General features: G+C 38.8%; 1 protein-coding gene across 2 annotated transcripts; it reads left to right on the forward strand.

Annotated features, from left to right (window-relative positions):
• Positions 1-338: 338 nt before the first annotated feature.
• Positions 339-15885, forward strand: DSEL (dermatan sulfate epimerase like). 2 transcript variants are annotated; one of them, XM_061995733.1, is made up of 4 exons: positions 339-925; positions 1618-4229; positions 13104-13160; positions 15826-15885. In XM_061995733.1, the coding sequence occupies exons 2-4, from the start codon at positions 2577-2579 to the stop codon at positions 15835-15837; spliced, it is 1722 nt and encodes a 573-aa protein (XP_061851717.1). In that variant the 5' UTR covers positions 339-925; positions 1618-2576; the 3' UTR covers positions 15838-15885. The 2 variants fall into 2 exon arrangements, with proteins under 2 accessions (XP_061851717.1, XP_061851716.1); XM_061995732.1 differs by lacking the exons at positions 13104-13160; positions 15826-15885 and having other exon boundaries at positions 1618-2176; positions 2538-7354.
• The last annotated feature ends 915 nt before the right edge of the window (positions 15886-16800 follow it).

The following is a 16800-nucleotide window of genomic DNA, read 5'->3' on the forward strand; positions in this document are numbered from 1 at the left end:
TCGTATTTGCCCCGGCTGGGAGCCGCGGGAGAAAATCCGCGGCGGGGCGGCAGCTGCCGACCGGCCGTCCACGGAGGTCACCCCTCGCTAGAACTGCTCTTCCATGGAGCCTTCTCTCCTCTGCTTGCTTCTCCCCGCTCCTTGCACCGGGACCCGCTCCGCCTCCGCCCCCGGGTCTTCCCGTCGCCGTCCCTCACCGCGGTCTCTGGGCAGCCGCCGCGGGAGCCGCCCGCGCTCGAGGCTCCACCTCCCCCCGCCGCCTCCGCCGCTCCCGAGCACGGCCCCCCCGCTCCGGCCCCGGCCCTGCCCCCGGGCCGCCAGCCTGCCGCGCTCCGCCGCTTCGCTCCGCTCTGCCGGCGGCTTGCTGCCGAGGCTCAGGACCGGCGGTAGCAGCCACGCCGGGAGCTGAGCTCGGCGCTGGGAGCGGCATCCAGCTCACGCAGTCGCAGGGAAGAGGAGCAGCCGGGAGCCCGCCCGCCTCCGAAGCAAGGCGCGGAGGATCGGCACATTCTTGTTCCGCCAGGGGCCACTCTGCTAACCCCCCCGTCGCCTCCCGTCCTTCCCTCCCTCTCCGCCCCCCTCCGTCCCCGCCCCTCTGGAGTGATAGCCCTGCGAGTTTGCTTCGCTGCCCGCGCCCGTCGCTGGGCGTCCGCCTCCGCATTTACCCCGCCATCAACTCTGGGGAGCCTCCGGCGGAGGGCAGGGAACCGAAGTTGCAGCCTACCCAGGTGGAAAGTAGCGGCAACGCGGAAGGGGCCGGGGCCGAGCACAGTCCGGCCCAGACGAGCGGGGCCGCAGCGGAGCAGCGCCGCCCGCATCCCGCGGTAACGGTCTGGCCCCGCGCCCCAAGCGGCGCTGGCTGGGGCAGGGCATTGCGGCCCCGAGGGAGCTGCCGGGCGCCGCGACCCGCGCCGGCCGCGCTGCGGTAAGCCAGGGTTACATTCGGGGCCGTCGGGCGTGAGGGGGCGCGAAGGGATGCGAGGTGCCGCCGCGGCGGGGGGCGCGCCTGGAGCCGCCGCCGCGGCCGCCGAAACTTGTCCAAGTTGTGCGTCCCCGGACGCCGGGAGCGGGGCGGGGGGGGGGGGGAGACAGCGGGCGCCCCCTGCTGTCCGTGGGTGGCGACGCTGCCGGGCGCCGTCCCGGGGCCGGCGGGGCGGCGGTCGCCCCTCGGGCGGTACGGCGGAAGCGCCGCGGGTCCGCCCGCCTGCTTTCCCGCTTGGCGCCTTTGCTTCGCCGGCAGGACCGCGAGCCTGGCTTGGACATCCGTGGAATCTCATTTTATCCTCAGTCGGAACTCCGTTTGATTATGGTGGCGTTTCCGATTTTTTGTCTCGGGTATCTCCTGATAGCCTAACGCAGAGATAGGCTCCGAGATCTCGTAATCACGCAGGAAAAGGTGACATAGACCGAGGTTTAGGTAGCCAACCTGAATTTCTGGTTTATCAGAGGTAAATTTTGCAAAACTTCGAGCATGCTCTTTTTTATTTCCTTATTTATTTCTGTAAAGGAAAGCTATAATCTTTCTTAGAAAGTTAGCAGTACTTTGCTATCTTAATCATACTTTATATATGTTCTGACACCTACAGCTTCAGAGAACTTTTGTTTCTGTTTCCACAGAAAAAGAAACCAACATGCAGAGTGGAGGGAAATGCAAAACTGCTCTTTTATCAAAAAGGAATTGGCTTTCTGCCTCTCCCACACATTTTCCCTTTTCTTCAAAGTGAGAGGATTATCTGAATCATTGAGGCTAAATTTGGGCATCATTGGCTGAAGGTATGATGAAAGTCGTCTGGAAAATATGTCGATACCCAATGACTATTAATTCAGATGCACCTTTCAGAAGCAGAGGGGAGTAGTGGTTAAAAGCACTGCAGTTTCATCAAAAGGACCTAATGGAGGATCTATGTTGATTTTTTTTTTATTGATTTTTTTTTTCCTTCCCACTCTCCCATGAGTCCCAAAAGAGAAAGATGGAAAGAGCGTGTATGGAAATTGAGATTGGTCAAGGCAGAAGACAATAAAATCCATTTTAGAGTCTGTTTTCCAAATGCTGTCTATTCCCTGTTTCATCAAGTACAACACATAGTTTTGAATAAATGGTATCATTTTGGGATCAGTGGAGTTTTTTGTCAGCTCTAAAAATGAAATTTCACCTGATTGGAAACTTCTTAAAAAAGTAAACATCTGACTCCAATTTCTTTTTCTGAGTCAATTTTTCCAAGTTATCATGAAAAAAATATTTCAGTCTCTTACTGTGCATTGTCAGCCTGTGTTTTATATATATATATCTTAGAGATTTTGTTTATTCCCCAGTTTTAGTACTTAGGCTGCAGTGTTGTGTTTGAGAAAAGTATAAACAGAATTCAGTTTTCAACGCCCTTTTTATTTAAATGTTTTAGCTCAAATTACAAGTAATCTGAATATCTGTTAGAATGCACAGTATATGCCAAGTCTTTTCTCCTAAAAATATGCCTTAAAATGTTAAATTTTATACAAACTAGATCAAAGTTTGATAGCTGAACATTGTGTTTTGATAGGAAATGCATGCCTGGGGGAGAGGAGCTGCCTAATGGATCATGGCTGTGATGTTCATGGGGCATACTTTATTTCTAGCATTGATGATGTTTGCTCTCTTCACTTTTGAAGAATCCATAAGCAATTACTCTGATTGGGTGACTTTCATAGAAAAAGTAGATCAATATGAAAAAAAGCAACCCAAAGGTGTTAGTGCAGAGCAGAAACTGAAAAAAACAGTTTTGCATCCAAGCTTGTATTTTGATACTGAAGATATCCAGGCACTGAGGCAGAAGGCTCATACAAGCCATTCACATCTATTTAGAGCCATCAAAAGTGCGGTGTCAGTTATGCTGTCCAACCCATTATACTACCTACCTCCACCTAAGCATGTTGATTTTGCTGCAAAGTGGAATGAGATTTACGGTAACAATCTGCCACCTCTAGCGTTTTATTGTTTGCTGTGCCCCGAAGATAAAACTGCATTTGGTTTTGCCCTAGAATATATGGATAGAATGGCTGCCTACAAAAACTGGTTGGTTGAGAATGCACCTGGGGATGAAGTGCCACTCGGTCACTCACTAACAGGATTTGCCACTGCTTTTGACTTTTTGTATAATTCACTGGAAAATGAGAGAAGGCAAAAATACCTGGAAAAGATATGGTCTGTAAGTGAGGAAATGTATGAGTACTCAAAGGTTCGTTCCTGGGGAAAGCAGCTTCTCCATAATCACCAAGCAACCAATATGCTTGCTTTGCTTATTGGGGCTTTAGTTGCAGGAGTGGACAAAGGATCTCAGGCAAATATTTGGAAACACACTGTTGTTGATGTGATGGAAAAAACAATGTTTCTGCTCAATCATATCGTTGATGGGGCTCTGGATGAGGGTGTGGCTTATGGGAGTTATACAGCAAAGTCGATAACCCAGTATGTTTTCCTGGCCCAGCGCCACTTTGGTATTAACAACTTGGAGAATAACTGGCTCAAAATGCACTTTTGGTTTTACTATGCCACCCTACTACCAGGCTTTCAGAGGACTGTGGGCATAGCGGATTCTAATTACAACTGGTTTTATGGTCCTGAGAGCCAGCTGGTTTTCTTGGATAAGTTTATCATGAAGAACGGAGCTGGAAACTGGCTGGCACAACAGATTAGAAAACACAGACCCAAGGACGGGCCAATGGTGCCATCCACTGCACAGAGATGGAGCACACTACACACTGAATTTATATGGTATGCTGCTGAAATTGCTTCTCAGCCACCTCCTGACTATGGTACTGCTAAAATGCATGTGTTTCCTAACTGGGGAGTTGTTACCTATGGGGCTGGGTTGCCAAACAGTCAGACAAACACTTTTGTGTCTTTTAAGTCTGGAAAGCTTGGTGGACGTGCTGTCTACGATATTGTTCATTTTCAACCGTATGCCTGGATTGATGGATGGAGAAGTTTCAATCCGGGACATGAACATCCTGATCAGAACTCTTTCACTTTTGCTCCCAATGGACAGGTGTTTGTATCTGAGGCTCTTTATGGACCTAAACTCAGCCACCTGAATAATGTCTTGGTCTTTGCTCCATCTCCTACGAGCCAGTGCAACCAGCCTTGGGAGGGACAGCTTGGTGAGTGTGCCCAGTGGCTGAAGTGGATTGGCGATGAAGTTGGAGACTCAACTGGAGAAATTATAACAGCCTCTCAGGCTGGAGACATGATGTTTGTGAGTGGCGAGTCAGTATCAGCTTACACATCAGCAATGAAATTGAGAAGCGTGTATCGTGTTTTATTACTCTTAAATTCTCAAACATTGTTAGTAGTCGACCACATTGAAAAGGAGGAAGACTCTCCTGTTAATTCTGTTAGTGCCTTTTTTCATAATCTTGACATTGATTTTAAATATATTCCCTATAAATTTAAGAACAAATACAGTGGAGCAATGATGGATGTTTGGGATGCTCACTACAAAATGTTTTGGTTTGATCATCATGGGAGTAGTCCTGTTGCTAGGATACAGGAGGCTGAACAAGCTGCTGAATTCAAAAAGCGATGGACTCAGTTTGTAAATGTTACCTTTCCAATGAAAAACACGCTTACAAGGATTGTTTACCTTTTCTATGGCCCATATGTCAATGTGTCTAACTGTAGACTCATTGATAACGCGAAATCTGGATTTCAGATTTCGCTAAGTGTTAACAACACTGAAAATACCATTTCTGTTGTGACTGACTATCAGAATTTAAAGACAAGGTTTGATTACTTGGGATTTGGTGGTTTTGCCAAAGTTGTTAATGAAAACAAAGTGACCAGGTTTGGTCTAGGTACTGAATTAGTTGAAAAAGAGATTAAAACTAATAGGTCTGTTTTCCCTTTTGGATTCAAAGTGAATGTATTTGCAGGGTTAATTTTAGGTGTAAGTTTGGTCATACTGGCTTTTCAGTGGCGATTTTACATATCGTTCGGTAAAATGTTACGATGGATCCTGATACTGGTTGTCACTCTGTGGCTTATTGAGTTGGTGGATGTGTGGAGCATGTGTACTCGGCCCATCTGTGCAAAATGGAGCAGTGACATGACAAGACTAGAACACGATAAAGGCAATAAAGCCAAACAGTTGGAAGGAAGTCCCGTTGTTTTGCCAGATGTTATCATTACTTCACTTCCAGCTTCTGGTGCAGAAATTTTAAAACAGCTGTTTTTCAATAGCAGTGATTTCCTATACATGAGGATACCTACACCCTATCTCGAAATTCCTGAGACTGAATTTGAAATCAATTCCTTTGTAGATCCATGTGAATGGAAGGTTTCTGACGTCCAAAATGGCCATTTTCGTCTTATCCAAAGTTGGCTCCAGTCTCTAGTTCGAGCCACAAAGTTACATTTACAAAATGTTCAGTTGTATGAGGCTAGCAGAAGTAAAACCAGTCAGCATTCTGCCATAATCAAAGATAAAAAGAAAAGATCTAAAAAGAGAGAATCTATGTCAGAGCAAAGAAGCAGGGCAAGAGGTAGCCAAGATAAAGAAGCTGAATATATTAGGGAGCTGAGAAGACATCTTGTCTATTATCCTAATGCACGACCTGTACTTAGTTTAACTAGTGGGAGCTGGACATTAAAGCTTCCCTTCTTTCAGGAAATCCTAGGACCGTCGATGAGAGCATTATTTGTAGTGAGGGACCCACGGGCTTGGATCTATTCAATGCTGTACAAAAATAAGCCAAGCCTTTACTCCTTGAAAAATGTTCCACAACACTTGGCTGCAATGTTTAAAGGGGAGAATGGTAAAGGAAAATGTAGTTTAAATGAAGGCTATGCCTTTGAATATGAATCATTAAGAAAAGAACTTTCAAATTCTAACTCAGATGCTGTTTCTGTGTTGTCCTATTTATGGCTAGCAAACACAGCAGCAGCACTGAGAATAAATGGGGACTTGTTGCCAACAAATTATCAACTGGTCAAGTTTGAAGATATTGTGAGCTTTCCACAGAAGACGGCTGAAATGATCTTTGCTTTTCTTGGTATTCCTCTTCCTCCTGCTAGCTTAAACCAAATATTATTTGCCACCTCAACCAGTCTTTTCTATCTTCCTTATGAAGGGGAAATTTCACTAAGTAGTATTCATGCCTGGAAACAAAACATGCCCAGTGAAGAGATCAGACGGATCGAAGATATCTGTTGTTCTATAATGGACCACTTAGGATACCCAAAGTTTATAGAATAAATGCTGCTGGTCAGCAGAAATTTGCACTAATGATCTCAGACTCCCAATTTGTGGATAAATATTACAGAAGTTTGTTTATTCTTGTAAAATGTGTACAGTCTGCTACTTTCAGAGAGATTATTTTAAGAAAAAGATAGCTGTTACTGCAACTGTGTTGTGTTGTTTTGGGTTTTAAAAAAACCCCATGTAATTACTTTTGCTGTCATTCAAAAAAGCTGTGTGAACCTTGGTAGAACTACCAGCTGGAGACTCTATAGCTCAGGGGATTAGTAGTAGAATGTGGAGCTTTTCACCTCTGGCTTGTCAGTTTGACCCTAGCCTAAGTGGTTAGTTCCTGAAAGTACTTACCATCTGATCATTTTATGGCAGCTTATATGAAATTAAACTGGTTAAACTGGCCCAGTTCCCAGTGTTGACAATTAGCTCTCTTGAATAGGTTTACTGATGGATTCTGTCTGTGTGTCACTAGTCAGTATAGTGTTGCAAAATAAACATAAACTGTGATTTAAGGCTGTTCAGAGTTCTTTTAGCAGGAGGAGACAGTCAGAACATTTGAGTGAATTTAGTTCCTTCTTTACAGTCTCAGAAGACAAGCATGGGCCTGGAATGGACATGGATATTCAATATCATTATCAAATATGGTTCCTTCAGCTCAGAGATGTGGCACTCAAATTGGCTTTTGCACTTTGATGAAAGAGAAGACCTCATTCTCTATATATGACAATGTGGTACAGTTTGTGAGCCTGAAGTAAACTATCTGGAGAAAAAGAAACAGGACAACATCTAAGAAACCAACTAGATCTCCCAAATGAGTGGTTACATTTGCAGAAGATTTAAAGTAATTTTGACTTGCCTCAACTTAACTGAATTTTGAAGGTTGTTAACATATTGTCTCCTTGCACTGCTTTATCCTGTACCTCTTGTCTAATATACTCTGCAAGGATACTCTCTTTTTGAGTCATACTCTTCTGTCCTTTGTTGTAACACATTTCGCTGCTGATTCTTGTTCATAATTTCACTGAGGTCATATTTGATGTCATTGTTAATGGGTTATCATTGATGTTTGCATAAAATGGCAACCTGATATTTAGAAGATCCTAAATAAATCTCCAGGTGTGTATTGCTGAGGGTTGTTTTGTTTTTCTGTAAAATGAATTTTTGAAGCACAACCATTTTTAACCTCAGGTCTTCTTTCAGACATGGGAGAAGTCTGAAAATTACCTATCTCTCAGCTGCCTCACATTTAAGTGATATTTCCCTGCAGTAAACTATTTCCGAAGTTGTCTCATTTATGTCATGATTAGTGTTTCTTTAACATTGTGCTATAATACAGTGTTGGTTTGGAAACTGATAGGCTTAATAGGATAAATGTGTCTTTGTCACTTCTCGAGTCACAGTCTCTGTTTGCACATGCTCATTAAGAAAACAGATTCCCATTTCCCAATTTGACTTGCTCAGCATTCTTTGGAAATGCATGCATATTGTGTATGTCTGCAGGTGTGTAAATCAGATCACAAAGAGACGTCTGTTTCCTTTACCATCTGCTTTTTATTACAAATGGAATTGTCTTGAAATATGCTTCAGGTGGTTTGTAGGAGCGAGGATCAGAGTTTTGGCTTACTATATTGAAATGTGCATGTAATTACTGTTTATTTGGGTGGTAAGCATTAGACAGTGTCTAATGTGCAGTGAGTTTCTTCATATACTCTTGCTGATTTTTAAATAAGGGAGTTCTTGCATTTTCTTCCAATCTTACTATTATGTTCCTGTCTTACCCTACTGTCTTGTCCCGCTCATATGAACATCTCACATTCTTTAGAGCATGTTGTGATATCTCATTATGACCTAGATAGAAGTAACTCCTTCTTGTCCAGTCATTAGTTTGTCAAAATTGGCCTCTAGCGTAATAAAGCTACTCATACTTTGCTGTATCACTAACTATGACTTAGCTGTCATTTACTAGCAGTAGTTTTTTTCCCCATTCAGTCCTAGGTTTCATCCCTGGCTAAGTGGAGTGCCGTGTTAAAGGAAATATTAAACAAATTAATGTACTCTGACATGTTAGTGAAACTTTGGTTTCCAAATATCATTCTCTCAAATTGACTTCTCTTTGAAGCCATTTTTGATCACGTGTTAAAAAACCTCAAAAAGTATTCGTATCTGTACAATCTGTGCTTGACAGAGTAAGTTTCAGCATTTGCTTTCTATATCCAGGATTTCCACTCAAGAATCGGGACAAATAAAAAGAGTTTTCTCTGTCAGCTATTTTAGGGCAGTTGAAGGTAAGAATTAATACTGACTGTGTATTTATGGAAGCTAAAAGAGGCCTTTTAATCCCTTACTGAAAATACCATATGGAATGCCTATAAACCAACTTTTTGTGGTTTTTGAGGAGTTAGGGTGGACAGAATTATCTGTCAGGAGCATCATCTGTGCTACTTTTGGAACACAAGTTATTCTTTACCTTTAAGTTTGTAATAGTGTTGTTAATTATATGCAGCATTTAGGATCTACTTATTTTCTGTCCTGTGCTTTCCAGGTTCAAAGATTGGAGTATCTGTCATTTAGATTTTGTTGCATCGTATGTTCCTTAAACAGATGTAGAAAGGTAGAAGAGAATTGTGTTCTTTATTTTCAGATCTTATTGTGAGGGCTAATGCATTATAAGCATTATGTGAAAAATATGTTGAAGGAAAGCTCTATCTTTGGAAACAATATAATAGGAATGCCTAAGGTATGACATATCTCCAATGTTCAATCAAATATTTATTTTGTTGAGTTTTAGATCAGAAGTTACCTGACCACTTGACCAAAGTTAGGGTCTGAATGACTTTATGTTGAAATTATGGCCATCTACCTGTACAAATAACAATCCCAAACACAGCAGAAAACTGAATAAACATGCATGAGGTTCATGAGAATGCCCTCTAAAGGAGGCAGATCTGGGACTTTGTAGAATAAATTTCAGTGGCACCATCCATAAAATGGCAGTTGTGGTATGGAGAGGCAGGAATACTGTGGAGGCCGGGTAATAATAAAAAAAACCAAACCAAACTAAACCTTGCTATTAATGGATAAATTCCAATTTTATGTCTATGCTGATCTTAAGTCAGATTAATCCTTAAATATATTTTTTTCTCATTATTCAAATATTCCTCTTGAGACTAGTGTGGCCCCATGTATGAAGAATATTAATGCAGTTTTATTATATGGAATTATTTTGTTGCTTTGCCAAGTTGTCCTCAAAATTCTCTCCTATCATGAACATCCAGAGTAAGAATGGTCACTACATAGACACAGACATAAACTTCTGTTTTCTCCAGATAGTAATGTTTAAAATTTGAGAACTTTAGACTGCATTGAGAAGCATATATGTTTAGGTACCTTGCATTCAAAAGTGTTCTGGCACTTCCAGTTGCACTTGCATAAAGATGCTCATCAAAACTGTTCTCAGTACCTTAATTTCACTTCCTTTCTCCCCTGTGTTAAATGTTGCTAATTATTGATGCTATATTGTAGTTTGAACTGTCTAATTGTGAGGCTGCTGAGATTTTTGATGTTTTTTAAAACAGTAGGCTTTATTTAAATGCTTATATCTCAGAATAATGTTTGAAAGCCTAGGAAGAATAAACATCAAGGAAAACATTTCAGTTATTTTCTTGCTTTGTAACCAAATGACATTGGCCCTGGGGAAATGCACATGGGTCTACTGGTTCAGAGCTCTCTCAAATCAAATGAATCTATAGTCTTTGAGCAAGCCTAAATGCCTCTGTTGCTCCCAGTATGCTTTTTCCAAGAGTGAAATCTGCAGTGATGAGCCTCAATATCATGGTCGGATTGGCTTCTTTCACCCTTTTAACATGCAGTCGATGTGTAGTCTTTGTCACATTTTTGTTATTTGCCAGATCCAGAGTAGAATTTCTCTACAAAATTCTCAGTTGTCTGTAAAATAAAATGACATAACTCATTTGACAGTGTAATGCTATTCTGATAGTATTAGAATGCAAATCAATCAAAAAATGCACTTCAGCTTTTATAAAGTTATTGTTAGATTTGTAGAGCTGCAGTCATGGATCAGACTTTTTTTTTTTTTTTTGCTGTTGAAACTTAATTATGTGACTACTAGAGGACTTCTGGCTCCACCTGACAGAATTATTTCTTCTATTAGTCTTAGAGACACTTTTTAATTTGATGAATATGAAAATTCATACTCTGGAATATAACCTGCATTTACTGAAAATGTTTGAAGTTCACGATTCAAGATTAAGGATAAAAATATGTTACCTCAATGTTTTTGTTAGTTGGAAATATTAGCCCATTTCTGAGTGGCCCATATGTAAAATTTTACAATTAGAAAGTGATATTTATTTAGGTAACTGGGAAGAAATTTATTGAAATGATTTCAATTACACAAAAAATATTTTCTTTAAGAAGCTAAGTACTGCATCTTAACACTTCTGTGATCAGATCATAAGCTTTCCTTTCTTTGGACTGCCTTTTAGCTTTGGTTCAGACTAAAACCTTTGTTTAACTATCATAATGAATGGACTGTTTTCCAAGTGAAGAGTCAGTCTAGAGGCTCGTATAGTCTCAAATTCCATTTAATTCCATAATGTGGAATATCATGGGCTGCGAGTCATGGATTGAATCCCTAAACTGTTAGCTGTTCAGCATTTGGTCAAAAGTGGAATGATGTCTTGCCGACCTCAATGGATGTTGTGCCATTGTCTTCAACAGGGCCAAAATACTATCATCAAACTATTGTAATCTACTTAGCCTGAATATTCCGAAACAGCAGAAGTTACATGAAGTAAATAACTCAAATCCCAAAATCTCAGAATCTTAAGGGTTAGAAGGGACCTTGAAAGATCATCTAGTCCAGCATCCTTGCCAGAGCATGTACCTACTCCTAGAGTAGTTCACACAGGAACTCATTCAGGTAGGTTTTGAATGTCTCCAGTAGACTGTTCCAGTGCTCCGTCACCCTCACAGTGAAGAAGTTCTTCCTTATGTTTCTTTGGAACCTCTTATGTTACAGCTTGTTCCTGTTGCAAATGAAAAGTCATTTCATGAAAACCTGAAAGATTACTGTTCTTGTTATTTGATGAAGAAGGAAATGCATTCTAATAACATGAAAAAAATATAAATTGCTCTGTAACTCTAGTCAAAGCTGCCTATAGGCTATCTGATAAATTTATAAACTTATAAAAGGAGGTACAGAAACAAACAGATACTCAAAATAATGTAGAAGGCATGGTTTCAAGTGTCAGAACTTGGATTTTCTTTACTGAGGAGAAATTTGATGATATGTGATTTAAACTATTCTCATAAAGTATCTAAATAGGTAATCTTGTGCTTTCTCAGAAAATAATAGTGGGAAAGTGTTGTTTTATATAACCTAAATGATACAGTTTTAAATTAAACTCTACATCTATTGAGCTAATAGACAATATTCTGAAAGTTTTTTATGGTATAGGAGAACAAAGACAGTCTGATTTCATTTGCACTTGTCTAGCATGGAATAATTTCTGAAAGGTTCTTCATTTATGCTGGTATAAATTCAACATGCAGTTTACTGTCTTTACTGAGAAAGATATTGTGGTATTTAAGAACAGAACGTGAATCCATCTATTTCACATTAAGTAATTTAACTTTCACACCTAAATAAGGAGCATTGTCACTCTAGAATTGATGGAAAGTGGGGAAAGCGAGTGTCATCTTCAAAGGTAACTCAGACATTGCCTGCCTCTTTGTAAATCCTGAAAAGCTGAGGATAGCTAAACTCTTACATTAAATGCCCAGTGAAAGACCTCAGATTAAATGAGGTGAACTTGGCTTTTAATGTGTATGGTCTTACATTTAAGTAGATAGATTCCTGCATCTGAGCAGTTCTAATGCATACACCGTCCAACCAATATTTTGTGAAACTTACTGCATAAAATAAAACTCTTGTTAGCAAAATAATACTTTTGTGTTATCCTTTGGGTTGTTTATTTTTTTCTTAAATTATTTAACCATGTTGGATATCACAAAAATGTGTGATGTGGTAAGATGTATGATTTAATTTCTTTAAATATTGCTGGTTTGATTTGTTTTGATTATGGAGGCCACTGTTGTCTTTTGTAAAGTATTGGCATGATCTGATTCTGTCTGCCATTGGAAGCACAGGAAATATGTTTGATGTTAAGTAGAAAACCACAAAATATTTATATTCCTTAAACAGAAAGAGTGATTTCCTGCTTAGTTCTCAGAAACTGGATAACTGGTGCAGTCCGTAGTTTTGAAGTGTCTTAGTCTGTAAGGACTGTACCTATATGCAAACTATTTATGTAGACTAGTGCCTCTTCTAATTTCTGAACTATACCAGGGATTTTTTTTTTTTTGAGACTCATATTCGGCTCAGAGACCATTCTAACAGTTTAGCAATGTAGATAAGCAAGTTCCAGCAGCCATGAGTGTTTGCTTTTGTGTTTAATTTATTTTTCAAAGACACATAATCAAGTTAACTGGAATAACTGCAGTGCTCTGGATCTCTCTTACTGCATGTGGGCCAGCACAGGCGGTATATCAGATCAGTGGTATAGGTAGTTCACCATGCTTATGTATAAGGTCTGTAACCTACTGCAGGTACATCTGAGCTGCAACTAGTTTTCTGCAGGACAATTTTGGAGGTTTAACTAACTAATTTGTTGTTGTTCCTTTAATTTAGCAGAAAGTGCTTGGGATATACTGTAAACATAAGATCAAGAATAAGACCTGATCCTCTCTCTCCTGTGAACTTTAGCATGTTGTAAAGCAAAAGTTTGCATGTTTTAAAGTCTTGGTAACATTATATTTAGCTATGAAATAGGTTTAATGTTGTTTTTTTTTTTCTAGAGGGTGTTAGCTCTGTGCCTTCTCTGTTGGTGGCTGCTGAATTTGTTTTTGCAGTTGGTGAGTGGTATGTGCTTATCCTTTGTAGCTCATCCTAGGTGTTGTCACTGTACTTTCACAAGCAAATTTTTATTTTTGTTTAAACTTTCTGAATATTGTGGATTGGGGAGAGTTACATGGAAAATGCCCATTATGATAGAAGCAACAATGCATGGTGGAAAGAAATGTTGCTGTTGGAAATTATGTGACAATATTTGTCTCAAACTATTTTCTGAAAGATTGTTCAAAGTGAATAAATCCAATGTACAAAGCTCAGAAGAAACTAATACCAAGAGCCTGATAAAAGACAGGCTGTCAGAGATAATAAATGCACATTTGTTTTTGTGAAAGCTATTAATATCTTCTTTCTTAATTGCCTTTCTTTAGAGGTTTTTTAGACCTTCTTGTCTTTCCATCCTACAGATTGCCTAAAATAGATTTTATCCTATGTTTCCTGAATCTTAGCTTGAAATGTTATTTTTGTTACATTTTCATGAACCTTCTGTTGTATTTCAGGATGTTACAGTCTATTCTTTTAAAAATTTACACCCTAAAGATGCCACTTGAGTTCACAAAACATAATCTCAGATATGGGGAAGACTATGATACATACATAGAAGTGAACTGAGAAACGGGAGAAACAATATGTTATGCTGCTGAAGAGAATAGATTTGAAAGCATGTAGTAGAATATTTAGGTCTTAATGAGCTGCCATATCATGCACTATGAATGTCTGAATAATAGACTTTGTTATTCCCTTTAACTGATGAGCTGAACATTGTCTGTTTTAAATTACTAGAAGAGTACTGATGGAAAGATAAGTTAAAAGGAGTTTTTGTTTGGCTATATTTAGATTTTTTTTAAATTTTCTTTAAAGCAGTGCTATTCTTTTGTTCTCCCAAGATGTGTTAATTTGTAACTAGATAGCTATTACCAGCATGTCACTGCAACAACATTGCTGGCACCAAAGGATTTGATGCTTTTCAATGAGAGGATACAGCTTTTCATGCAGGGTATAGATTCAATATTGATGGTTCCTCTGCTGCCAGCATCCTTTGGTGGCACATTTAAAAGGGAAGTTAACTTCTGTAATAAAAAATTGTTTCATGTTAAAAATTGTATTATTGCTGAATAAAATCGAGACAATGTGAAAACATGCATGTTATAGGACAGCCAGAATACTATCAATCATGTGAGTCACTGAGTCTCATAATCAGATCTTTAAAAGTACAGGTGTAGCTCTCATCTATCCTTCAGCCTAATTGCTAACCTTCATAACACTTTAAGTGGAGGCTTGGCTAAGATGACTTTCCTTCCATTTGCTGAAAGAAAGGAGCAAGCATACATGAAGATACCCTGACTGTTGATACACTGGGATTTTTTTAAGCTGCTGTCACTTGAATGTACCTTTAAATTGCTCTAAAGTGCATTTACAAATCTTACAGGTGCATTTGCAAATCTTACATAGTGAATTATCCTTTTCACTTCAGTGTATGGGAAATTACCTATTTGTATTCCATCTTTCTGCCCTAGAAAGTGTAATGAATAAAAGGATTAGTAAAGGGCCAGGCTATATAATAAAGAAGAAACAAAAATTTCTGATACTTACTGTTCACAGATTGTTGAAAGTATTTGGGAGCAATCTGATTTATCTACTTTTAGTTCTGTTGGTTATACATAGCAACAGACTCATAGCATCCATTGCAAAATCTCCTTTGAGAAGTCTATAACTTAAAATTACAATTTTAAACAGATAATATATATATGTGTATATGTATGTATATCTATATATATATAATTGTTTTAGTGCCTCGTAAATTAATCTAGGTGCAATTTTATTTTTGATTTAAAACTGCAAGGAAAATGAAAAGGAAAAAAAGTTATTCAATTCCCTTTAAAATTAAATATAAAGAAATAATTTATAAAATGAAGACATTTGGATGCTATTAAAATGTCAGCAAATATCTATGGATTCCATTGAGAAAAAGTGTTACTAAATTATTACTATTCATGCTTTATAATGTATCCTTTATAATGTATCCATTTATAATGTATAGTGTAACCAAACCAATTTGGTTTTCTTGGACTTTTGAAACACATGTTATTGGTGAAGATTTAGTAACTAAATTTTGAGGAGTTTTGTTACTATTACAAGTGTATTATTAGTAGTAAGTTTGAGAGCACTGGGAGAAATGGTCTGTAACTTTACAGGTCTCATAGTTTAAATGGCAAATAACTATTAGCATCTATATTTTAGAGTTTAAAAATCCAGTAATTTACATAAGGCTTATAGATAATTCCATGGGTGTAACAGAAGGTGAATTTAAATAGCTCATACCTCAGTCAGATTCTGTAAATCATATGTAACATATCTTTAAACATAGTCATTTGCAGTGTAAAATCATAGAATCATTTAGATTGGAAAAGACCCTTAAGATCATCTTGCTAACTACAGGAGGGACTCAAAATACTGTAAAGCAAGCAATGTCTGCATTTTGGAGCTAAGTCTTACACACAATAAAAACGTATGCAGTGAAGTGGAGAATGATTTTAAGGTGATGAAGGCTCTTGGTGAATACACTGATTTTACTCTGAATTTAGAATTTTAAACAGACTCATATATGAAGCTTACCAGGAAATTATTATTTAAACAGTATTAATTTTTAACAGTATTTTTTTCTTTCAGGTCTTATTATGAGTGGAAGTTGAATATTCTTTCATTTTCATAAAAAATGCTTTCATCTAAGTAAGTTCACATATAAATTCGCATCCACATACCCCTCCAAAGTTTGTAGACAGACAAATTTCTAATATTTGCTCCTTTCTTCTTTCAGCAATGTTTAAATTTGTTTAATTGACCGGAGAGTACTGAATTTAAATAAAGAGGAGTTAAACTATTAAAATGTCTTTGGCATATTGCCTGTACTGGTTACATCTCTTTTGACTTTGAGTTACAAGTCTACTTCTGTGGAAGAAATCCTCAGTGATACCTCAAATGTATCTCATTATAATCCTGTTAAATAAAAATGTTTCCTAGGTAGTGGACATTCTAGATATTCTGCAGAAATCACTGATGTTCAACACAAACAAAGAATATTGTTGTGAATGTAACAACAGTGAACCATTCAATTCTTACTGCAAAATGATTGTAATAGTGGCCTAAGATCTTTACCCAGGAAATTAATATATAAAAATAGATGCTTTTTATATCAAAATGAGAACTCTGACTCTCAGACCATGTATATCAAGGCACAACGTGACAGCTCTTATCTAGTCATCTTGTTAGGATGAAGTGATAGGATGTTCTTTGGTGTCATGACACCAAGACAAAAGCTGTCTCAAAAAGAAGAAAATAGTTTTAATCAATATATTGCAGGCTTTTCTGGTAAGTACTTTTCTTACCTGAATGTATATAGAATCATATTTGCATTTTAGTTGTGCAAAGAAATACACTGTAAATAGATTATTTTTCTTTTGCTCACATGGCATACTACAAGCTGTGAAAAGTGGTCTCTTTCTTCATCGGAAGACTTAGCAGAGATTTTTTTGAGTGAGGCCTTTACCTGCTGCTGGCACAGCAGAGTAAAAGGGACGTGACTGGAGGAAAAGATAATGTACCAGAATGTCCATGCAATGTGATGACCCTCAGGAGTGTCACTTT

The sequence above is a fragment of the Colius striatus genome, chromosome 4 (assembly GCF_028858725.1).
Source record: "Colius striatus isolate bColStr4 chromosome 4, bColStr4.1.hap1, whole genome shotgun sequence".
NCBI lineage: Eukaryota > Metazoa > Chordata > Aves > Coliiformes > Coliidae > Colius > Colius striatus.

Coding starts and splice junctions, on each gene's coding strand:
- DSEL (XM_061995732.1), top strand. CDS start 2,577: ATGGCTGTGATGTTCATGGGGCATACTTTATTTCTAGCATTGATGATG.